General features: G+C 33.6%; 1 protein-coding gene across 3 annotated transcripts in view; it reads right to left on the reverse strand.

Annotated features, from left to right (window-relative positions):
- Nucleotides 1–727: 727 nt before the first annotated feature.
- UBA6 (ubiquitin like modifier activating enzyme 6) overlaps nt 728–25,925 on the reverse strand; it is a 94,162-nt gene continuing 68,964 nt past the window's right edge. For 2 of the 3 annotated variants that reach the window (XM_081303049.1, XM_081303051.1), the window contains 10 exons: nt 25,064–25,115; nt 24,750–24,813; nt 23,720–23,789; nt 22,265–22,336; nt 19,395–19,512; nt 18,153–18,346; nt 10,311–10,438; nt 9,330–9,417; nt 8,301–8,395; nt 3,502–5,776 (listed from right to left, as the gene is read on the reverse strand). In XM_081303049.1, the coding sequence (XP_081159175.1) occupies nt 5,641–5,776; nt 8,301–8,395; nt 9,330–9,417; nt 10,311–10,438; nt 18,153–18,346; nt 19,395–19,512; nt 22,265–22,336; nt 23,720–23,789; nt 24,750–24,813; nt 25,064–25,115 (1,017 nt within the window). In that variant the 3' untranslated portion in view covers nt 3,502–5,640. Of the gene's footprint in view, nt 1,962–2,710; nt 2,751–3,501; nt 5,777–8,300; nt 8,396–9,329; nt 9,418–10,310; nt 10,439–18,152; nt 18,347–19,394; nt 19,513–22,264; nt 22,337–23,719; nt 23,790–24,749; nt 24,814–25,063; nt 25,116–25,925 lie in introns of those variants that run through there. The other variant, XM_081303050.1, reaches the window with a different exon arrangement.

Below are 25,925 nucleotides of genomic sequence, written 5' to 3' on the forward strand. Positions count from 1 at the left end.
GCAGCCATTCTGGAAAGCAGTATGGAGATTTCTTGGAAAACTGGGAATGAAACCACCATTTGACCCAGCTGTCCCACTCCTCGGTCTATACCCAAAGGACTTAAAAACAGCATACTACAGGGACACAGCCACATCAATGTTAATAGCAGCACAATAACTGTAGAACCAACCTAGATGCCCTTCAGTAGATGAATGGATAAAAAAACTGGTATATATACACAATGGAGTATTACTCAGTAATAAAAGAGAATGAAATCATGGCCTTTGCAGGTAAATGGGTGGAATTGGAGAATATAATGCTAAGAGATGTTAGCCAATCCCAAAAAACCAAATGACAAAATGTTTTCTCTGATATAAGGAGGCTGATTCTTAGTGGGGTTGGGAGGGGGCACATGGGAGGATTAGATGAACTTTAGATAGGGCAAAGGTGTGGGAGGGGAAGCAAGGCGGATGGGATAGAAATGATGGTGGAAAAAGGTGGACATCATTACCCTAAGAACATGTATGAAGACACAAATGGTGTGAATATACTTTGTATACAACCAGAGATATGAAAAATTGTGCTGTATATGTGTAATATGAATTGTAAAGCATTATTCTACTGTTGTATATAACAAATTGGAATAAAAATAAATAAGATTTAAAAAGGAATATATATAGACAATTAAAAAAATTAGAAAAGTCACTTTTTTCTCCTGAATAAAATTTAATTAAGCTACAAATCAAAATACAAAGATTATTAGTAAACCTATACATTTGGAAATTAAATACTCTCCTAAAAAACCCAAGGGATAAAGAGAAAATGCTAATGAAAGCTCAAAAGTATTTTAGTTAAATATGAACAATAATATGTTTCAAACCTTCTGGGCTATGGTTAGAATAGTAGAGTATAATGTACTCATATTACAAAAGTGTAGAGATAATTTTTAAATGCATACATTGGAAAAGACAATTTGAAAATGAATGAGGTAACATCCATTTCAAAAGGTTATAAACAAGAACAGTAAAAACTCTTAATAAAATGAAAAAAATAAGTACTATTGATAAAGCAGAAATTAATCAATGAGACTCAAATATAAAAAGTGGAACAAGAAAACCGAATTTGGAGAGTAGAAGACTAAACTGTCACTATGCTTTGTGTGTGTGGGGTACTGAGGATTGTACCCAGAGGCACTTTACTAAGTCCTCAGGCCTTTCTTAATTTTTTTTTTTTTTTTAACATTTTGTCTTGCCAAGTTGCCTTGAACTGGCCTCACTTTGAAACTTCAATCCTTCTGTCTCAGCTTCCAAAGTCACTGATGGCAGGCAAGCACCACTGCACCTAACTAAACTGTCCTTTTTGAAGTAAGATGATATAGAGAAAAAAAAAAAGTACTGCAAATAATTTACAAGAATTACTAAAGAGTTTAGAACGTTTTCAAATGGAAAAGCAATACAAAGAAATAAACTGTAATTTACACATAATCAAGTTATGAAATTATGTGGGCTAGATAATTTGCATTAACATTCTAATTAGAATGCTTTAGAAAATTTGGATAAAGTATATTTCTTAAAAACATGGGAAAACATTGGCGTTGATGTTAGTAAACAAGTTCCCAGGTTAATAGATGGGAGAACATAGATATTCAGAATTGTAAACCTTTTATTTGGAACTATTGTGTCCTGAGATAACTTACATATACATTTGCAAGAAGTCACAGAGAAGCTAGCTGCGTGGAGCCTTATTTCTAGTTTAGGGATTCAAAGGTAGATCATAGGTCAGTCAAGAGGCAGGGGCTCTGGTAACCTCAACTGATCCTACAGAATGTAGAGTGGCGGAAACTTAAGAGTAAGAGTGAACAGGAAGGAAGTCACAGTGCAAGTATAGTCTAGTAGTTCATGTTTGAATCACACAGCAGGCCCAGAAAAATCTGTCTCTGGAACTGGATCAAAATGGTCCTAAGTAATCTGTGCTCAAGTATCTGGTAAAAACAGAAAATATCATCCTGGGCATCAAATTATTTCTATAGGTTTTCACATACAATATTGGCAAGTAACTGAACATAATGAGACACAGGATGCAAGACAATAAGATAGAAAATAAAATAAAAATAAAAATAGATCCACAGGAAGGTTTTAAATTCTGGGATTATTAGATACAGACTATAAAATAATTGTTTTTCATGTTCAAGTAAATAAAAGATTTTTGGCAAAATCACTGCAAACTCCAAGAGTGACAGGTTTGCATGTTTACAGTTACAAATTTAAGAAATGAAAATGCAAAGGTCTAAGAATAACCAAGACACTATTACATAACAATAAATTGGGAGTACTTGTTTTGCCAAATAAAAGGTAGAATAGTGGTAATTGGCAAAGGGTGTGTGAGGAAGATGGATGTGATTGAGGAGTACAGAGGGAGTTTCTGGGCTGTTTCAATGTTCTGTTAAATGAAAATATTGGTTATATATGTAGTTACTTCAAAATTATTCCTTAAGCTGCATGTTTATTTATTTATTTTTTTAATGGACAAAATGCCTGTATTTTATGTGGTGCTGAGGATCTAACCCAGTGCCTTCCACATGTGAGGTGAGCACTCTACCACTGAGCTACAACCCCAGCCCACATGCTTACATTTTATGTACTTTTTTGAATAAACATTCTCAATTCAAATAACAAAATTTTTAAGATATGAAAAGAAAGAAGTGTATACAAATTACCTATTGATACTTACACTGTTCTCCAAGATCTCAATGCCTGATTTGTTTCTGAATCTGTAAAAAGTAAAATAGTTATGTCCATTCTATAGGAATGCATACTAAATGATCAGACAGTTGCAATAACAATGAATTTATGATTATATTCAATGTAATTGAAAAAATTAGGTCAAGAGATTCTTTTTTTTTTCCATCAAGATTTCAGGAGAACAAATTTCTGTTTTCTTTTTCACTAATTATAAATTGTGGACTCTATGGCTGAACTTTGACAGTTGCTACCAGAATGTGCCATAATATATAAAATACAAAAATAAAGATACATATTAATTTCCAAGTTCTATCTTTGGGATAATTTACGAGAAATTTAAATAACATAACTGCTTTTAACTCTAAAAAGGAAAGGATTTTCAAAATTCCCAGTATATGGTCTGGGAGTTACCAGATCTAGGTTTTACATGGTAACGCCTGACTGACTATCCATCTATTTTTGATGTTGAAGATTGAACTTACACCCTTGTGCATGCTAAGTGCACATACTACCACTGAGCTACACACATGATTCCTCCTGTGCCCCCCCCTCCCTTGCTGGGGATTGAACCCAGGTCCTGACGCATGTTGGGCAGACGCTTTACCACTGAGCCACATCCCCAGCCCCTCCCCCAATGTTGAAGTAATGTCCCTCCACTTCCATGAATGTTTATCTCCATAATGACAAAACATAAATAGTAGGCAATATAAAACAACATTTCTCACACAATGAAAAGCAAAATCAGAATATGTGGAGCCAACTGTTGTACTGGTTCAGAAAGACATTCTCAAATTTTTAAATTTATTTTTAATAAACAAAAAATTATTCAGTGAAATTGTACAAAATCATTTTTGCACCTGGTATTTCAATCACCAACAGTGATTTCATGGTACATAAACAAAACAATGAGAAAAATTGTCATTTACTTCACCCTGGCTTTCTAGTGTAGAACTAACTAGAAGAAAGTATGTTAACAGCTATTACCTACAGGGAAAAAAAAAAGTAATAATGAAATGGCTGTGGGTTTAATTACAAAATGAACTTTATCCTCACTGATTTTGTTTATGTTGGCTACAGCACAGATGTCTATACATAACAATTTATAGCATAGTTCTGAATTTACTTCTAAAGAGATGAGATGACTTAAGTAAAATATTAGCAAGCTGACATTTGATCATACTGAGGATTGCTGAATGACTACCTGGAAAACAGCAATTACTGTCAAAGAACATAAGACAACGTAAAAGTGGAAAAAAGGCTTCTTACACAAAAGTCCTTTTATTCCTACTCTCTAAAGTTCCAAGCCATACAGCCTTGATATTTCTGGATTCAAATTTATGTAAGATGAATTTTCAGAAAATTGGAGAATGTAGTGCATGGTGAACAAAAATTGCTCATTTCAATGGTACCCTTTTCCTTAAAACTCATTCTTTATTTTTCTCTATCTCCCAATGAATAGATTATCATTTAACTAATCAAATGCACTCTCCACTCCCAAATACATTTTCCAATTGGATACCTTTATAAAAGGAAACAAAATATCTGGGTGATAAAGCAATTTAAACTATTTATAAATGGAAAAGGAAAATAAATACAGAGTATACAGAGATACCAAACTGGAGCAATATTGATGTGAATCTAGTTTCTAGTTTATCAAAGTACCTATTAACGGTACTTTGGTGAACAGGAGAGTAGAGTAGAAGAAAAAGGGCTAGAAGAAATGACTTCCTGAGGTTATAAAATGCCAGTTGCTTTAGAATGCATGATAGTCTTAGTAATAAAAGAATCACCTGCTGTTTTCACTGAGTTTACAGTGTTGAGAACTATTACATCATTTTAATGAAAGCATTTATATGAACATCTGCCTTAGAAAACAAGTTTTTCTTGATAAAGACTTAAAAAAATAATTTATTTATTTTTTTATCCTTGTCAGTTCCCTCTCTGGGAATGGGGAATAAAACAACATGTTTCCTTTTAAAGCAAAAATATTTTTTCTATCCATTAGGTTGCTGGAAGAAAAAAAATCAAGACTCTACTAGTGATGATTTTTTTAATTTCTAACACTCCCTTTACAAAACCTTTTAGTCTTATATATTATGACAATCAAGTTTGGAGTTCCAAATAAATAAAATACCCACATTAGAAGGTATATTTAAAAATCAAATGATTAGCCACATTTATCTGTTCACATTCATGGATTTTCTAAGAGGGCTGTCAAGAGTCTGTATAATACTATTAACATTTATTTCAAGTTAACATGTGTCATTTGACCTACTGCTCATGGTTTACAACACTGACGACATCAACAAAAATCCTGATTTTGGGGAGACAGTGATATAATAAATTCTGTTTAAACTAGCAGGGGTAACAGGATACTAAACTATACACAATTTAAAATTTCTAACTCTTTCTCTACCACTACAATCTCTCTTCTCACGATGGTATTAAATTTTCAAAAGCCTAATTGTATAAGAGGTGCAGGGTGCTAAACACTATTTGTATTGAAAAACGGATCTCAGATACTAAACAAAAAAATAAATTTATAAAGTAGAATTAAACTTTTGGATGGCTGCGTTCACTACTTTCCATTTCTTGATTCTTTCCTCTTCTGGTCACAAATACTTTGTTCCTTCTTTTCATCCAGAAAGCTTAATACACCAATTTGTTGTAAGCATTATAAAATGGTATTCCAGTTTACAATTGCTTGTGATCACAGCCACGTGTGAAGCATTAGACAAGTGTACAGTATACAAAATGTTTCATAATTCTTCGGTGTAGTTTTCTACTGATGTTTTCCTTAAATTAAGGCTTCATCAAAGAGAAATCCATAATATTATAAGCTGATTTTTTTTAGCTTCTGAATTAAGTGCACTCTTTCCAAAATCAAGTAGTCTTGGAGGAACTTTAAGACAACTTCTATTAATCAGTGTCATGACTAAAGTAGTATCTTACAGGAGGTCCTGGCAAATCTTCATCTCCATCAATGTCTGGGGCAAATGATACAGTAAGATCCACATATTTTTTTTCAGTAGAAGGTTTCACCAGTTTGTGCATTCTAAGAAAAATAAGCAAAGATGAATACTTTGGTAAATTCTGTAAAATGCAAGAATGATTTGCTAACTAATGCTATCCAAAGAATAAGAACCTGTATCTAGACTTTATTTTAAAATCTAATATTCCATTTGTTGTTATATAATCATTTTTCTTTACTGAAAGCTCTGAATTTAAAAATACTTCTTTACCTAACAGTGAAACAATTTGGACCACTGCTGGTAATGATAAATACTGGCTATTTACTAAGAGACCAAAAAAAAAAAAAAAAAAATGTAAGCAATAATTTTGAAGAAAGTTTGGAGGCATCATATTCTCTAGTATTTCTGTTTTTAAAAAAGTAAGAAATCTTAAAATGCAAGTTATTTCCAGTCTCTAGTTTCCCTCTCCTCTATACAGCTGCCAGAATTCTCTTAAAATATAAGTTTGATGTAGTTCTGTTGCCTAATATTATCTACCAGGGGCTGGGGTTGTGGCTCAGTGGGCTGGGGTTGTGGCTCAGTGGTAGAGCGCTTGCCTAGCATGTGTGAGGCTCTGGGTTCGATTGTCAGCACCACATAAAAATAAATAGATTCAAGACAACTAAAAAAAAAAAATAAAAAAAAATTATCTATCAGATAATGGGTACCAACTTCAAGCCAGACTCTGAACTATGTAATCAAAACAAGTAAGTAGCTGTATAAGCAATGTGAACCCAGGCTTTTCTAAAGCTAACCTCATGCTCTGAGTCATAACGTCACTGAGTGACCTAAAGTGTCCAGATGCTTGATAGGTAACTCAACTATCTGCTAAATGAACAATGTAATAAGAAATATTGTTCAAAAGCCCATCACACTGGAGATACTTTGTCAAGTCTCAATTTTTCTTATTTGAAGCAAATTTTAAATTCCATTAGTCAATATACTTCACAACATATCCACTCATGTCTTGGTAGCATTTAACAAAAGAATTCTAAATACTACTCTGAATTTATTCAAAAGTCACTTTGAGATCCTGATGAAAAACAATAAGGCAAGTTAATGCCTTAGCTAATATACTAATTTTGTTTTTATAGGTAAAAATAATTAGGATGATTATATTAACCTTCTTTGATAAACATAGTTACGACTCACAGGTATGTTAAAGAAAACCATCATGTAGAGATTCACTGATTCATGACAAATATGCATTGATACTTATTATATGTTAGATATTGGTCTAAGTGCTTAAGATAAAAAAATGACCAGATAAAACAAAGATTTCTGTCCTTGTGATACTTATATTGTAGTGTGGGTGTGGGGAGAAGACACAAGATAAACAATGGATATAAGCAAAATTTACAGTAGCCATAAGACAATTATTAGTGCTATAAAAAAACGAAAAAGTAGGAAAAAGGGGGTTGGGCACACTAGATTGGAGTTAGCACAGGTTATAGTATTAAATACGGTTGAGAAAAGATTTTTTAGGAAATACAAAGACCAAAGGTGACAATAAGCCAGTTCTCCATCTCACAAAGAATGATAATAAAGGGGAGTAACTAGAACAAAGGTCCTATGCTGGACCATGGCTAGAGTAATCATGGAAAAGTAAGGAGGCCAGGGTATCTGTAATATCGTGAACAAGAAAAATGGGAAAGTAAGTTAGGGGGAAAACTAAGAACCAGATCATTTGGGACCTTGCAGACTATTTTAAAAACCTCAGCTTTTTTGGTTCTCCCTCCCTTCCTCCCTCCCTTTTCTCTCTCTGCTCTTATGCCATCTTACAAAGTAAGAATATGAGTGGCACAGGGAAAATCTAGACTAACTTCAACTCAAAATCCTACTTTCCACTTTTCTTTTTTTTTTTTAATTTTCTCCATAGATGATTTATCATCTGATACACTTGTGTAGGAAGGGACTCTGCTTTGTTTACTGCTGTAAATCTAATGCTTAGAGCAGAACCTGGCACACACCGCATACCTTTAACAAAAACATGTCAAATAAAGGAATAAAACTAAATGGCATTTTCCTTTCTTCTTCTTCTTTTTTCTTTCAGTACTGGGCATTGAAACCAGGTATTACATACACTAGGCAAGTACTCTATCACTGAGTTGTACCTTCAGCTCTTTCTTGAGATAAGGTCTTGATAAATTGCCCAAGCTGGCTGAAACTTGCAATCCTTCTACCTCAGCCTCCTGAGTAGCTGGGATTAGACATATATGCCACTATGGCCAGTTTGGCATTTTTGTTTTATACTTCAGTCTCATGATCCCAGTCATCACTGCATTTCCACATGAGATGGATCTATTTTTACTTAGTGTATTGACTATATCAAGTTTCTAAGTCTGTTAGCTAAAAACCTGATTGATCTACAAAAACTTTACAAAGGTACTGTAACCCCATGATTTTCTTCTGAGAGATTATTGGCTTTCCCCTGGCAGATTCCCTGTCTTTACCAATGTCATTAGACAAAAGTAATGCTTTTATATGGATTTCAAAATCTTCTATATTTAATTTTTCAAACTGTATCCAGCTTATGTTTTGACTCTTTTGTATATGCCTGATACTTACGTTAACTTTAATCTTTTTGCATGACCAGGCATTACAGGAACATAGAGCATTTTTACTCCTTGTACCACCATTGTTGGCTCAATTCCATACTTCTCCTAAAAGTGAACACCCAAGAGGGAAAAATGAAATACTTGAGTAAAAATGTTACATTACCAGTAAAAAGAGAGCAAGCTTATGATAAATAATATTTGTAACTTCCAGTAAAGCTAGGGATAAAACTTAGTTGTCCCACTAATCCATGATTTTGTTTTCCAAAGTTAACCATAGTTTGAAAATATTAAATGAAAAAATCCAGAAAAAAGTTTTAAATTGTGTTCAGTACCATGATGAAACCCCAAGCTGTTCTGCTCTAACTCATTCAGGACTGGAATCATCCTTTGGTTCAGCATATACCTGTTATAGATGCTACCCACTCACTAGGTGCTTAGTAGGTGTCCTGGTTATCAGATCGTTTGCTGCAATACTAGTGTTCAAGTAACCCTTATTTTATATAATAAGGAGCCTCAATGTGCAATAATATTGATGCTGGCAATTCAGACATGCCAAAGACAAGCTATAAAATGTTTCAAGTGAAACGGTAAAAATTCTATAATTCGTAAGGAAATAAAAAATCCTATGCCAAGGTTACTAAGATCTACTGTACAAAAAGCATTTTGAAAGAAAGACATTTTCATTACAGTATATATTATAATTGTTCTATTTTTAAAAAATATTTATTTTTTAGTTTTAGGTGTATACAATATCTTTATTTTATATTTATGTGATGCTGAGGATCAAACCTAGTGCCTCAAGCATGCTAGGCAAGTGATATACCACTGAGCCACAACCCCAGCCCCTATAATAATTGTTCTATTTTACTATTATCATTGTTAATCTTTACTGTACCTAATTTATAAATTAAACAATAGATGAAGAGTTCAGTGTTGTTTGTAGTTTCAGGCATCCACTGAGGGTCTTGAAATACCTGAATAAGAAGGGACTACTAGACTCAAAGCTACTAATAAACTAAAAGAATAAAAAGCATCTCACTTTAACTGCATTTATGAAATCCAAGAGTGTGAAATCTTCTTTTCCATGTACAGTCCATCTGTCCCAAATTGTAAATGATATTCCATTTCTGTTGCAAAAAAATATTCAGAACAGAAACATTTAAATTTTCTTCCCTTCAATAATAACAATAATAATAACAACAACAACAACACCTCCTGCAGTCCATTAAAAAGAAAAAATATAATTGCTAAAATAGTCCACCACTTATTTCCTATAACATCAGGTAATCACTTTTATCTGTACCTTGTTGACCCTTTCAGTGTTCTATTACAAATCAATATGTTTCACTTAAGAGAATGCTGGCCGTCGTTTTTAACAGCTAGACAGGTTTCATTGTGTGGATGTTCCAGACCCTTATTACCAGACATTTGAGTTGTTCTAATCATTGGCTATTATAAACAATACTAGAATGATTATCTTGCATATATATAATTTAAGATGTGTACAAATATATTTGCAAATATGAAATACAGGGCCATATTTCTGTTATGTACTAATACTATTTTGTATTCTCATCAGCAAAGTATAACAGTGCTTACTTTTGCACATCTTTGCTACGATTTTTTTTTAAGTCTTTGGTTATTGTCAACCTAAAATGTGAAAAATGGAGGTAATTGTTTTTCATTGTCACAAGCTTGTGGAATTACATTCTAAACCTAAGGACCCACAGACACCAGAGTGCCTTCTAATTTATGTAGGTTAGGCAGTAAGATGAAACCATAAAGTACAATGCTAAATTGTGTGACAGAGCAAGTGCTGTGAGAGTTTTCTGGCTAGTTTAGTCAGAAATGATTCATAAAGGTAAGGTTTTATCTGGTCTTGAAGTAATGACAAAGATTTATATATCAGAAAGAGAGGTGAAACCAGTATTTTCCCTTTGAAATGATAAAATCTATTATTTCATTCAGAATATATTATTTCATTCTTTTCCTGCAAGAGAAATAGATCCTTCATACATACCTGATATCAGTCTTTCTTACTTCTGACGTCTCTGTAAATACTATAATTGGAATGGCTAAGTTAAGGAAACAATTTTTGTAAGCTTCAAAAGGATAGCCACCAGTTACTTTGATCATCTCCAAGGCAACCTAGATGAAAGAAGGTGATTTGATTATATAAATAGCCTAAAAATATTCATGTGACTATAATTGGATCTACTCAGTTTTCCCAAGTTCAAGTACTTCTTTGTAATGAGTAAAAGCAGCTATAAGACAGGAGTAATGAATTTCTTGCTTTTTTTGGTGGGTGGATACCAGGGATTGAACTCAGGGGCACTCGACCACTGAGCCATATTCCCAGCCCTATTTTGTATTTTATTTAAAGACAGGGTCGGGGCACCCTCTCCCCGGGGGTACCGAAGGCCGCTGCCGCCGCAGCCGCCTCCCGCGGAGCACCATAGAGCAGACTCTTCACCGCTCGAGTGAGCTGCCGAGTTAAATGAAACAGCTGATAAGATGAGTGACAATTTAAAATCTAAGTGATCCGAGAACACACACTGAGCCCTGATCGGCTGAATTCAAACTCCCGTTCACCTGCTTCCCGCAGACAAACAGCTGTGACTCAGCACTAATCCATCCGGCTGAAACAACTGGTCAGCCCTTCTCATCCTACGGAGGTAAATGCCTACCGAGCCTTCATAAGTAGTGGCCACAGGTTTGAAACGGGGCTTGGGAGAGACAGTAAGGACCCACCCGTTGCATTGGTCGACCGGCAAAGGGAAACGAACTGTCGCCATTTGCAAGAGACACCACTATGGCAGAGAACTGACGTCATCAGACTGTTGCGGAGGAGATAACTTCATTGAAACCTGCAGCTACAGGTGTGTGATCCCCTAGCCTTCCCTCTCCACACATCGGGGAAACCTTAAGGGCCCCTCCCAGCTCTCCTGTGAGTGCTACAGCCAGCCTGAGGGAATCAGAGGTGGTGCGGACCCGCGGCGCGGGACTACCGCTCCCACCAGGGCTGACTGCTGAGGTCTCTTGCACCAGCTACGGGGAAGTGGCTACCGGAGGGCAAGTAAAATCCGCTGAGGATTCTCAGCCCCAAGCTCTACAAACTTAGGGTCTGAGGGAATGGCAAACTGGAAGAGTGTGCCCAGTCGTTCATGAAAACAGGGCTCCCGGGAGCAGCAGACCTGGCGTGTAGCCAGTATTGTGGTGAGAGGGGCCTGGCTACAGGAAAAGTGGGAAGTGACTAGACACAAGAGGAGGCCCTAGACACTCAGGATTGGAGACTCGCCCAGTCTGGGAGGAGCTGCTGCAACAGTGATTGGTTCCCGCGTATAGACAGGAGAAACTTGACCTGGTGGGCACAGCGCCACCTACTGGAAGAGAAGTTAATCAAACTCTAAGACAGCATTTATTAGGTTTTGTTTTTTTTTTCTTTTTCTTTTTTTCTTTTCTCTTTTTTTTGATTTGGGTTTTTCTTTCATTTTCTTTTTTCTTTCTTGTTGTTTTATTAATTTTTTTTTACAAAATATTTTTTTAAATTTTTTTCCTTCTAATTTTAATTTTTAAAATTATTATTATTATTTTTTTAAATTTTTTTTCTTTTTTTAGTTCCTATTTTTTTCTTCTTGAGTCTTTTCATTTTTCTTATCCCCCTTTCCTTGAATTCTACCTGCCTACTCTCATTCTCTTTAGTGACTTCTTCGCTTCCCTTCTAATACCTTTCCTCCCAAGCATCAAATTAATTTATAGGAGTAAACAGTAACTCAGCAGTCAAACAGAACAAGAAGTAACATGAGCAGCTTCAAAAAACAAGGAAGAAAAGGAGTACAAACAATGCAGGACAGCCTAAATATTCAGGAGGACCTAGAGTCATCAGTAAAATGGTCATATAAAGAACTCAAGGAACACCTTAGACAGATGGAATGGAACTGTAAAGAGGATACAAGACAGCAAATTCAAGCAGCGAAAGAACACAAGGAGAATGAATTTCATAAACAGATAAAAAAAGAAGTTAAACATCTTTATCAGGAGATAGAGATTATAAAAATAATCAAACAATAATTCTAGAAATGAAGGAAACGATACACCAAATTAAAAATTCAATTGAGAGTATCACTAACAGAGTGGAGCAAGTAGAAGCCAGAATGTCAGATAACGAAGACAAAATATATCATCTTGAAAAGAGTCTAGCCAACTCAGAAAGGCTGGTAAAAAATCATGAGAAAAACATCCAAGAGTTATGGGATAACATAAAAAAACCAAACTTACGAGTCATCAGGATAGAAGAAGGTACAGAGATTCAAACCAAAGGAATGAGTAACCTGCTGAATGAAATAATTACAGAAAACTTTCCAGAGATAAAAAAGGAAACAGATATACAAATTGAAGATGCATACAGGACACCGAGCACACAAAATCACAGTAGACCAACGCCAAGACACATTGTTATGAAGATATCCAATATACAGAACAAAGAGAAAATATTAAAAGCTACAAGAGAAAGGAGACAGATTACATTCAGGGGTAAACCAATAAGGTTAACAACGGATTTTTCATCACAGACACTGAAAGCAAGAAGGTCATGGAACAATGTATTTCAAACATTGAAAGACAATGGATGCCAACCAAGAATTCTGTATCCAGCAAAATTAAGCTTCAGGTATGACAACGAAATAAAAATCTTTCATGATAAACAAAAAGTTAAAAGAATTTGCAGCCAGAAAACCAGCATTGCAAAGCATTTTGAGCAAAACACTACACGAGGAAGAAATGAAAAACAATAACCAAAACCATCAGTGGGAAGTGCCTCAGTAAAGATAGAGGGCGAGGGGAAAGATAATCATGGAGAAACAAACTAAATTTTTTAAAAAAAGGATAAACAATCAAACATGGATGGAAGTTCAAACCATATATCAATAGTAACTCTGAATGTTAATGGCTTAAACTCTCCAATAAAGCGACATAGGCTGGTATCATGGATTAAAAAAACAAATCCAACAATATGCTGCCTACAGGAGACACATCTGATTGGAAAAGACATACACAGGCTGAAGGTGAAAGGATGGGAAAAAAAATACCACACACACGGTCCTTGGAAGCAAGCAGGGGTGGCCATCCTCATATCGAATAAAATCGATTTCAAGACTAAGTTAATCAAAAGGGGTAAAGAAGGTCATTATATACTGTTAAAAGGAACCATTCACCAACAAGACATAACAATTATCAATATTTACGCACCAAATAATGGTGCTGCGACATTCATAAAACAAATTCCCCTCAAGTTCAAGAATCAAATAGACCACAACACAATAATTATGGGTGACTTCAACACACCTCTCTCACCATTGGACAGATCCTCCAAACAAAAGTTGAATAAAGAAACTATTGACCTCAATACCACAATCAATAATCTAGACGTAACTGACTTATATAGAATATATGAACCATCATCAAATGGATATACTTTTTTCTCAGCAGCACATGGATCCTTCTCAAAAATAGACCATATATTATGCCATAGGGCAACCCTCAGTAAATATAAAGGGGTGGAGATAATACCATGCATTTTATCTGATCATAATGGAATGAAACTGGAAATCAATGATAAAAGAAGGAAGGAAAAATCCTACATCACATGGAAAATGAACAATATACTACTGAATGATCAATGGGTTACAGAAGACATAAAGGAGGAAATCAAAAAATTCTTAGAGATAAATGAAAATACAGACACAACATATCGGAATCTATGGGACACAATGAAAGCAGTTTTAAGACGAAAATTCATCGCATGGTGGTCATTCCTCAAAAAAAGAAAAAACCAACAGATAAATGAGCTCACACTCCAACTTAAAGCCCTAGAAAAGGAAGAGCAAAACAACAGCAAATGTAGCAGAAGGCAAGAAATAATTAAAATCAGAGCGGAAATCAATGAAATTGAAACAAAAGAAACTATTGAAAAAATTAACAAAACTAAAAGTTGGTTCTTCGAAAAAATAAATCAGATCTACAGACCTTTAGCCATGCTAACGAAGAGAAGAAGAGAGAGAACTCAAATTACTAACATACGGGATGAAAAAGGCAATATCACAACAGATGCTACAGAAATACAGAAGACAATTAGAAATTATTTTGAAAACCTATATTCCAATAAAATAGAAGATAGTGAAGACATCGATAAATTTCTTAAGTCATATGATTTGCCCAGACTGAGTCAGGAGGATACACACAATCTGAACAGACCAATATCAATGGATGAAATTGAAGAAGCCATCAAAAGACTACCAACCAAGAAAAGCCCAGGACCGGATGGGTATACAGCGGAGTTTTACAAAACCTTTAAAGAAGAATTAATACCAATACTTTTCAAGTTATTTCAGGAAATAGAAAAAGAGGGAGCGCTTCCAAATTCATTCTATGAGGCCAACATCACCCTGATTCCGAAACCAGACAAAGACACCTCAAAGAAAGAAAACTACAGACCAATATCTTTAATGAACCTAGATGCAAAAATCCTCAATAAAATTCTGGCGAATCGAATACAAAAACACATCAAAAAAATTGTGCACCATGATCAAGTAGGATTCATCCCTGGGATGCAAGGATGGTTCAACATACGGAAATCAATAAATGTTATTCACCACATCAATAGACTTAAAGATAAGAACCATATGATCATCTCGATAGATGCAGAGAAAGCATTCGACAAAGTACAGCATGCCTTTATGTTCAAAACATTAGAAAAATTAGGGATAACAGGAACTTACCTTGACATTGTAAAAGCTATCTATGCTAAGCCTCAGGCTAGCATCATTCTGAATGGACAAAAGTTGAAGGCATTCCCTCTAAAATCCGGAACAAGACAGGGATGCCCTCTATCTCCACTTCTATTCAATATAGTTCTCGAAACACTGGCCAGAGCAATTAGAGAGACGAAAGAAATTAAAGGCATAAAAATTGGAAAAGAAGAACTTAAATTATCACTATTTGCAGATGACATGATTCTATACCTAGAAGACCCAAAAGGGTCTACAAAGAAACTACTAGAACTAATAAATGAATTCAGCAAAGTGGCAGGATATAAAATCAACACGCATAAATCAAAGGCATTTCTGTATATCAGCGACAAAACTTCTGAAACGGAAATGAGGAAAAACACTCCATTCACAATATCCTCAAAAAAAATAAAATACTTGGGAATCAACCTAACAAAAGAGGTGAAAGACCTATACAATGAAAACTACAGAACCCTAAAGAGAGAAGTAGAAGAAGATCTTAGAAGATGGAAAAATATACCCTGTTCATGGATAGGCAGAACTAACATCATCAAAATGGCGATATTACCAAAAGTTCTCTATAGATTTAATGCAATGCCAATCAAAATCCCAACGGCATTTCTTGTAGAAATAGATAAAGCAATCATGAAATTCATATAGAAAAATAAAAGACCCAGAATAGCAAAAGCAATTCTAAACAGGAAGTGTGAATCAGGCGGTATAGCGATACCAGATTTCAAACTATATTACAGAGCAATAGTGACAAAAACAGCATGGTACTGGTACCAAAACAGGCGGGTGGACCAATGGTATAGAATAGAGGACACAGAGACTAATCCACAGAGTTACAACTATCTTATATTTGATAAAGGGGCTAAAAGCATGCAATGGAGGAAGGATAGCATCTTCAACAAATGGTGTTGGGAAAACCGGAAATCCATATGCAACAAAATGAAACTGAATCCCTTTCTCTCGCCATGCACAAAAGTTAACTCAAAATGGATCAAGGAGCTTGATATCAAATCAGAAACTCTGCGTCTGATAGAAGAAAAAGTTGGCTCCGATCTACAGATTGTGGGGTCGGGCTCCAAATTCCTTAATAGGACACCCATAGCACAAGAGTTAATAACAAGAATCAACAAATGGGACTTAATTAAACTTAAAAGTTTTTTCTCAGCAAAAGAAACAATGAGAGAGGTAAATAGGGAGCCTACGTCCTGGGAACAAATTTTTACTCCCCACACTTCAGATAGAGCCCTAATATCCAGAGTATACAAAGAACTCAAAAAATTAGACAATAAGATAACAAATAACCCAATCAACAAATGGGCGAAGGACCTGAACAGACACTTCTCAGAGGAGGATATACAATCAATCAACAAGTACAAGAAAAAATGCTCTCCATCTCTAGCAGTCAGAGAAATGCAAATCAAAACCACCCTAAGATACCATCTCACTCCAGTAAGATTGGCAGCCACTATGAAGTCAAACAACAACAAGTGCTGGCGAGGATGTGGAGAAAAGGGTACTCTTGTACATTGCTGGTGGGACTGCAAATTGGTGCGGCCAATTTGGAAAGCAGTTTGGAGATTCCTGGGAAAGCTGGGAATGGAACCACCATTTGACCCTGCTATTGCCCTTCTCGGACTATTCCCTGAAGACCTTAAAAGAGCATGCTACAGGGATACTGCCACATCAATGTTCATAGCAGCACAATTCACAATAGCTAGACTGTGGAACCAACCCAGATGCCCTTCAATAGATGAATGGATAAAAAATGTGGCATCTATACACAATGGAGTACTATGCAGCAATAAAAAATGACAAAATCATAGAATTTGCAGGGAAATGGATGGCACTAGAGCAGATTATGCTTAGTGAAGCTAGCCAATCCCTAAAAAACAAATACCAAATGTCTTCTTTGATATAATGAGAGCAACTATGAACAGAGCAGGGAGGAAGAGCAGGAAGAAAAGAGTAACATTAAACAGAGACATGAGATGGGAGGGAAAGGGAGAGAAAAAGGAAATTGCATGGAAATGAAGGGAGACCCTCATTGCTATACAAAATTACATATAAGAGGTTGTGAGGGGAATGGGAAAATAAACAAGGAGAGAAATGATTTACAGTAGATGGGGTAGAGAGAGAAGTTGGGAGGGGAGGGGAGGGGGGATAGTAAAGGTAGCAGAATACCACAATTACTAATAGGGCATTATGTAAAATTGTGGATGTGTAACCGACGTGATTCTGCAATCTGCATTTGGGGTAAAATTCGGGGTTCATAACCCACTTCAATCTAATGTATGAAATATGATATGTCAAGAGCTTTGTAATGTTGTGAACAACCAATAAAAAAAAAAAGACTGGAAAATAAAAGAAAAAAAAATAGTATTATTCTTACCCACAAAAAAAAAAATAAAATAAAATAAAGACAGGGTCTGAGTTGCTTAGCGCCATGACATGCTGAAGCTCGCTTTGAACTCGAAATCCTCCTGCCTCAGCTATTACAGGTGTACACCACCTGTAATTTCATATTTTTAGGCCTCTACATTTTTAGTATATTTTATTTGTAAATTTTCAATCTATTCCTTACTTAATAAGCAAAATTAGTTAAAAATATTAATTTGACTATGGAATATTCTTACTCTGAAAACAGATGACAGAACTCAAAAAATATATCAGTCTAAAACCACTCAATATAGAGGCAGATAATTAACTACATTATTTGGAAAAAATATTTTGAGAATAATAATAAAATACAGTATAATAACTAGGGCATACTAAAGATTCTGAATTATTTAAAGATAGGAAAGTTCATTTTATTCAAGAGTACCTGTTGTATATGGAGGACACAATGATGACTGATCATAATCTCTTCTAAGCTATTTTTTATTTTAAAATGTTTATACACATAAACCCTCAAAGTGTAGATTATTGTGTATTCAAAAAAATCTTGAGAATTTTAATTGCAAGACACAATATTTATTCTACCATCTCTAACATCTGAGTGACTATCTGGGGCTACAACGGAAACAGGCAATGAAAAAGAAACATTTTTATTTGAAGAATAAACGTACCAAGCCAGAAACCGTAGCAGTGGATGTAGCTATAGCTGGTATAATTTTACCAGCTATGCGCTTTGTTTTGAAACGGTCAGCTGGTTCAATGCTATACATTTTGGCACGAAGATTGGATGCAGCTGTGATGAAATCTATGTGTCCATTACTATCATCATCTTTTTCAAATGAAAGCACTGCCATCTGAAGGTCACCTAATCATAGTGAACAGAAGAACAAAATTCTCAGTAAGTGGTAAAGTTATTGTTAGGCAAAAAACAATATATATATATATATATATATATATATATATATATATATATTTAAAGATTTGCTTTTATATTTTTAAATGATTGAAAAATATAAGAAAAATCCAAACAATTGAAGTTATATAGAGAATATATAAAAAGAAATTAATGACTTTAGTACCACAAAACTAGAAGTTTTTCTCTCTCAAACCCCTTTCTAGTAAAAAGCAAAATAAGAAAGCTAAAGATCACGTATCTGTTGCCAAATGGCTTATAATAAAAACATCAATATTTGATCTTATTAAAAATTTACTCCATGAATCCTACCCTGGGACATTTTCCCTCTGACAACTATTTGGGCCAGTTGGTCAAGTAAAAATATGTATCTTTTTGGAAGATTTCCAGTTATTCTAGTGATTATTCTAAATTGTTTTTTCTGAAATTTTACTGGTGCATACACAGCATCCCAAAAGTCTTGAAACCACTGGTTTATGTAACAAAAGATAGTTAGGAAGCCTAAACATAAGAGCAAATGGTTCTGTGTTTAAAAAACTGAAAGTTCTGTTTTCCTGTATTTTAATATGTAAGACCATTCAGCAAAGATGTACAGGTCAGTTTATATTCCCAGACAGTAATTACAGAGAATAAAAAGAATTCTGTATGATTCTTTATTCTAAAGTGATTTAAATGGGTCTATCTAGATATTAGTCTCAATAAGGAGTCCATTAACCTAAATTTTTAATATTTTAAAAACAAGAGTTCTTTGCTCATCTCTTTAGACTGCTTACTATCTGAATAACTAAAACAATAAGAGCTAACAACAAAGCAGTTAATGTGATTTGGAGAATTAGATTTCAACATCTGAAGGTAGAATCATAGTAGGGAAAATGATGAATTTAGAGAAAGATGAATAGTGACTTTCATATGATTGATATTACTACTGTTATTATTTAATCCTACAAACTTTGGTATGGAGCTTTGTGAAAAAAAATCTTTTATATACAGTTTTGCTTACTTTTGGTAGCTTCATTAGATGAAATAGCCTTTTCTAGTTGGAAAATAGCATTCCTCTCATCTTCACTACTAATAGGAACATGATCTGGTTTCCTTGCAGTTTCATCTGTTTGAACAACCTTTAAATAGACATATTTATTAACATTACCACATTCTGCATCATTTATCTGTTTTTTCAAATAGGTCAGAAAGAAAAAATATTTCCTCCATGTATTTTAATCAGATTATTAATCATTATGGTTTAACTATGTTACATATTCCCTTGGTACAACTGGTATTTATATATTTGTTTTGTGGTACTGGGTGCATGCAGTATATGGTACTCATGCATGCTAGGCCAGAACTCTACCATTGAGCTATATCTCTGGCCCTTTTAAAATTTTTTTATTTTGAGATAGGATCTTGCTAAATTGCCCAGGCTATCTTTCAACTTCCTCTTACCTCAGTCTTCCAAGAGTTGGGTACAGGTGCGTGTCACCATGCCTGGTTATATTTTTGTTTAGGTTATTATCTCTCTTCTCACACTGGGCATATACATTGTGTGAGAATAGGGCTCTTTATTTATCTTGTTCACTGAGAGACCTCCAATATATCTAGAACAAACCTTTTCATACTAGGTGTTAAAAATATTTTAACTGAATAGCTTATGTAGTTCTTTTAAAATTTCACACTAAAATGAAGTTAACATTAAAATAATTTTGATTCTGACAAATCTACTTTCAATCAACTGCCTAAGTTAGTGCAGAGCTGTTTTATGTAGTAAAGGAAATTGAAGAATAAAATAACACATAAAAGTATATAAAATATATAAACTGAATGCTGAAAAAAAGTTCTTTCCTAAAGAATGTTTTTCTTCATAATACAATAATTTATCATGTTAAAAGTGGTATATATCACAAATAATTATCCTTAAGAAATTATTAAATATTCCATAGAATATGAATAGTTTCAAATAAAAAACTAGTTTCATAATTACTTAATAAAGTACTATTTCTCATTTAAAAATACATCCAATTCATGTTTTCACAGATTAAACATTATTACAAATATTTAACATGTTAGAGTCAAGAAAGCAGAAACTTTTGTATGTCAGAATGTCTAATTGATACTTTTGGTATGAACTACTTAAAAGAATTGTAAAAAGACCATAATTCATGTTAAAATCATAGCTTAACTGCTCAGGAAAATTTATTATCCTTGAACTTTTGATACACATAGAAGCAATGAAAGCCAGTATACTGAAGGAAGAGAAATAAAGGCCAGTAAAGTTAATGAAGCATGTTTCCTTAGCTTCTGTCTAGTTTCATCCATGAGAGAAACATGGGCTAGGAAACTTCTTCATTTGAAACTTCTACTAATCTTTATTGTACTTTTATTCTTTACAGGCTACATGTCATGAACATTTCATATAGCACAACTGCCTAAAAGACTTCACTTCCTTCTAAGTAAAAGGCAGAATGGAAGACTGCACACACTAATTCTTCCTTGAACTTTGTAGGAAGTCATTATTCCACTTTATCTCATATAGTTAAAGGGTAAAAGTGGATGACTTTTAGAGTGCATGCAAAAAATGCACACACTAAATTTGTGAAAAAGAAAAATGCTTTGATATTTTCAAACTTTCCTATTTATGTTGCCTAAATTTTATGACCCATCGTTATTATATTTCTTTTCTGTGTGTTTTTAAAATACTTTTTAATCTGTAGATGGATACAATATCTTTATTTTTATTTATTTACCTTTATGTGGTGCTGAGGATTTAACCCAGGGCCAAGCATGCAAGACAAGTGCTCTACCACTGAGCTACAACCCCACCCCCTTTTTTTTTAAAATGTTTTTTGTAGTTGTAGATGGACAGAATGCCTTTGTTTATTTATTTTTATGTTGTGCTAAGGATTATACCTAGTGCCTAGTGCTAGGCAACCACTCTGCCGCTTAGCTACAGCCCCAGCTCCATTTGTTTGTTTTTGTGATGCTGGCAATCAAATACAAGACCTTGTGCTTACTAGGCAAGTGCTCTACCACTTAACCATATTCCCAGCCCCAGCACCCTAGCATATTTGATAAACAAAATTACACAGTCTTAGTTATATCCAATTTTCCATGTATGCTACAGTATAATAGTACCCCAACAGCTAAATGTAACTGAAAAATGGCAATAATCTTTTCTCCACCAATATTTAGTAGAATATGTTAAGCACAGTGGGTCTTCAGGGTTGTCTTGCAATTTTACTACATTTTAAATTAAGAGACTTTTCCACTCTGCTGGGCAATGATTTCATACCTTCTTTTCTCTGTACTAACTTCCTTTATCTTCTTATCTCCTTAACTCCGAACAATTAAGCTTACTTCTAATTTCAACCAAGAATGTAATCTTTTTTTCTCTCACATTCCACTTTAAATCCCTTAGAAATCCTCTCAGAACTACAGTAAATTATATAGAGAATCCAATTCTTTCCCAACCAGTAACCTACAACACTTATTCAAACCATTATCTCTTGCCTGTGTTCTTACAAGAACTTTTGAACAGCTTTTCCTGCTTTTCTGTGTGTCTTAACATTCATTCTTAGTCATTTATCCTTTTAACATATTGTTATTCCTCTGCTTAAAAATCATCCACTAGCTTCTTATCTCAAAGTAAAACACAAAATATTTATCTTTTCTAATTTCTTTCCCCTACTGATTTTTTCTTAGCATTTCTGTCTATACTGATATTATGTGTTTATTGGCACTTCATATGGTACATTTCTGTCCCACTGAAATATAACATCTGTAAGGTTTTATTGTAGTATTCTCCAGGTTTAGAATGGAACTTGATACGAACAAAAGTCCACGAGACTATTGTTAAATGAATTAATTTCTAAAATTTACCTTGTTGGAAGGTTTGAATTCCTGAATCTTTACTTCTGAAAGAATACTCACAAGGGCTTCTGTTGACAAGTCCTGTTTTTTTAAAAAAGCAATAAACAAACATAATTCTCTAATTCTGAATTCTAAAGCTAAAAACATCCAAAAAGTCCTTTACCCAAATTGTGAATAATTTACCATCTGAAATATTTAGGCTATATCCATTTGAGACACTTAGGTTTATTTCTATAAAATTATCACCCGTAATGGCTATAGGGGGAGGAGGAACTAGGGTGAAAAAGTACTTATCTGTCAGCAAACCTGAAATTTTAGCTCTTTTTGCAGATTTTTAAAAAGGGATTACCTTTACTATTTTTAGCACCAATGTTTTTACAAAGTCCCTTGCACAACATTCTGTTCAACAGATAAGCAAATGGACTTCATACTTTGAAAAACAGAAAAATATTCAAATGACTCAAGATGAACTTAGATCAATTTAAGGTTTTTGGAGCCATATTCAGTATTAAAAAGCTGCTTGGACACAAGGCTTTTCTTTCTTTTTGGTACTAGGGATTGAACTCAGGGGCACTTTACCACTGAGCTATATCCCCAAACCTTTTTATTCAGAGAGTGTCTTGAGAAGTTGCTAGGGTTCTCACTTAAGTTGTCAGCCTTGAACTTCAGATCTTCCTGCTACAGCCACCTGAGTCACTAGGATTATAGGCATGAATATACTGCTTCTGAGGTCAATTACTACTCTTATAAAATAGCTGCCATATTTTTTGTAAAAAATAAAATGCTGTTATTGCTATTAGACATTTGTGATATATTTTATATATATTAACTAGAAAATGATTGGATTTATAATAGGCAATTTTACCTGGATCCAAAATAATCATATATATATATATAGTATAATATGGATCCAGTTCATATTTCTTTATTTGGCCTATGTGAGAATATAGCAATTTATTTAGCTCCAATATGCATTTGTGAAAAAAATCAACCAATGCACACTTGTCTTGCAAGATTATATGTGATCCTTTGGATATGAGTCAACAAACATGATGTCTAGGACAGTGACTATACTGATAAGGGTAAGAAAGTTCAATACAGGGGAGGGTTTTTAGATTTCTGGAAACATGTAAGTTAATATTACAATAAATAAAAAATAATTAATGAAAAGAATCTCTAAGAGTATTTTAAATTGCTATGAAATGGCTCATTTTAGCTTTTTATAACAGAATAACAGATTAGAAATATTTTAAAAATAAAGTATAACTGCTTTTATAATAACTGTTTCATATGCAAATTCAGAAAGTAAAATTCAATTTTCTTCAATTTAGTAATACTGGAATGAATTCTTCTGCTATGTTAGATTGGACAATACAACAAAAACTTTTTTTAAATTTTTTGATTCAATTAACTAATTTTAACCTGGTTTTACATCTAATTGTTAGGGGTTGAAAAATATCTTACCTTTTCTAAAAATGGAACACAATATACTGTAGCATATAGTTTTGCAGCATTCTGAAGGAAACTGAGGTGCCTTTTGAAATAAAAAATTAAAGCAAAGTCTGAATGCAGTTTTAATAAAATTCCAGTTTAGAACAAAACTGCCAAAATTATAAAAGAAAAAATATTAAATATTTATTTAAAAAAATTTTTTTAGTTGTAGATGGACATGATACCTTTATTTATTTTTATGTGGTCCTGAGGATTGAACCTAGTGTTGCACAAGAGCTAGAGAGGACTCTACCACTGAGCTACAACCACAGCCCTAAATGTTTATTCTTAAAAACACTGAACAGTAATAATATTCAGGTAGTTATCATGACTACTTTGAGGAAAGGAATGAATGGTGAGAAGTAGAAAATTTAAACCTGTGGAAGAAAATTCATTTTAATTCCTAAGAAAATATTATATACCAGGTATTCAAGAGTATACATCAGGTTCAATCTAAACAAGAGACTGTTTAAAAACAAAAAAGGTTAAACTTTATAGAGAAGCAGGATAAGGTGACTGGAGGCCTACAAGCACTGGATGAGAAAATTTAGCAAAGAGCTATTTGTAGAAAGGAAGATTAGTGAAGGCAAGATAAGTGTTTAATAAAAATATATAAATAAGTGTGAATCTAATGTGCATTAATATAGTTCATCCAGAAATGAGACCAATTCCTTTGAAAATTTATTTGAAATTATTTAGGGAGATACTCAGTAATAACTGCTGCTTCCTCCATATAATTAAAAATTCTCAGCTTTATTAAGTATAAAACACTTATTATCAGTTTGTTTTTTTATTGAGAAAGTTAATGAGATGATTTTGGTTTTACATTATAGTAGATAAAAATAATGAAGTTGTTTACCATGTGAGTAAATGGATTTACATTTATGTGAAATGAAAAGTTGTGGTCAGAATTATTTGTTAATAATTTGCTTATGCAATCATTTAACATTAAAGCCCTTGCAATTAAGAAATGTACACAGTTCAAATTGATATAAATACTTACAAAGGTTCATTCAAATCAAATTTTATTGGAGAAGGTGGTCTCTTTGGTGACTGCCAAAATAAACCTAACAAAAAGATTCAAATATTATTTTCAATATATGCTGACAGTTTAGTACTAAGTTACGTTAAAAATTTCTTCTTCCCTCGTCGTTATACAAAATACATGTATGATGATGTGAGGGGGATAAAAAAAAAAAAACTAAAAAAAAAAAAAATTTAAAAAAAGGGAGAAGGGGAATAAGATGGAAGGAGACCCTCTTTGTTATACAAAAAAAAAAAAAAAAAATTTCTTCTTGACGCTTGGGTTACACTTACTGCCATCTTTTAATCGTGTGTCCAGAGGAAAACAGTGAAGAAGCTGAAGAGCCTAAAGAAAAAAGTAAAACAACAAAAACAAAAAACATGAACTAAAGAAACCCTCAATAGTACATGAGAACCTACTGATCGATTGATTGATTGATTGTACCGGGGAATGAACTCCAGGGCAATTTACCACTGAGCTAAATCCCTTAAGTCACTAGGATTATAGGTATCAGCCTGGATAGCAACTAAATTTTTAAATTAAAATTAAACATTTCTATGTGTTAATATATATATATACATGCTTCATGAATCAAAAAACATTAAAAAAGGTATATCGTGAAGTTCCCAATCATCTGTATATTGCTTGTCCATTTTCCTGTCATTACTCCCGATACCTGGAAAAAACCTCTATTGTCATTTTTTATCAAAACCTTTTTCTAAATATCTTTAGCAAACACAACTGTACAATACTTCATTCACTATTATAAAAATGGTGGCATATTTTACATATCACTTTGTTTTTTATAAAGAGCTAATCCTTACAACAAATAACAAGTAACAGTCCACAGTATTTTGAGATAAAATATTTGGGATTTGCTTCAAAATCATCTAGGGGAGAATGTGAATGGAAATATAGATGAAACAAAATTATCTGTAAATTGATAATGATTAAGCTGAGGTGAAAGATAAATGACTATGACACAGTGGGTTCATTATATTATTTCCTCCACATTTATGAGACTGAAGTTTTTCCATATAAAAAAAAAAGTAAAAAAAAAACCCCACAGAAAATAAGAACTAAAAGAGGTTTTTAAAAAATTCTAAAACAAAGAGGGCACTGACAATCGTGGTAACAACAATTTGAAGAGTATCT

The sequence above is a fragment of the Spermophilus citellus genome (genome assembly GCF_964194105.1).
Source record: "Spermophilus citellus genome assembly, chromosome: 8".
NCBI lineage: Eukaryota > Metazoa > Chordata > Mammalia > Rodentia > Sciuridae > Spermophilus > Spermophilus citellus.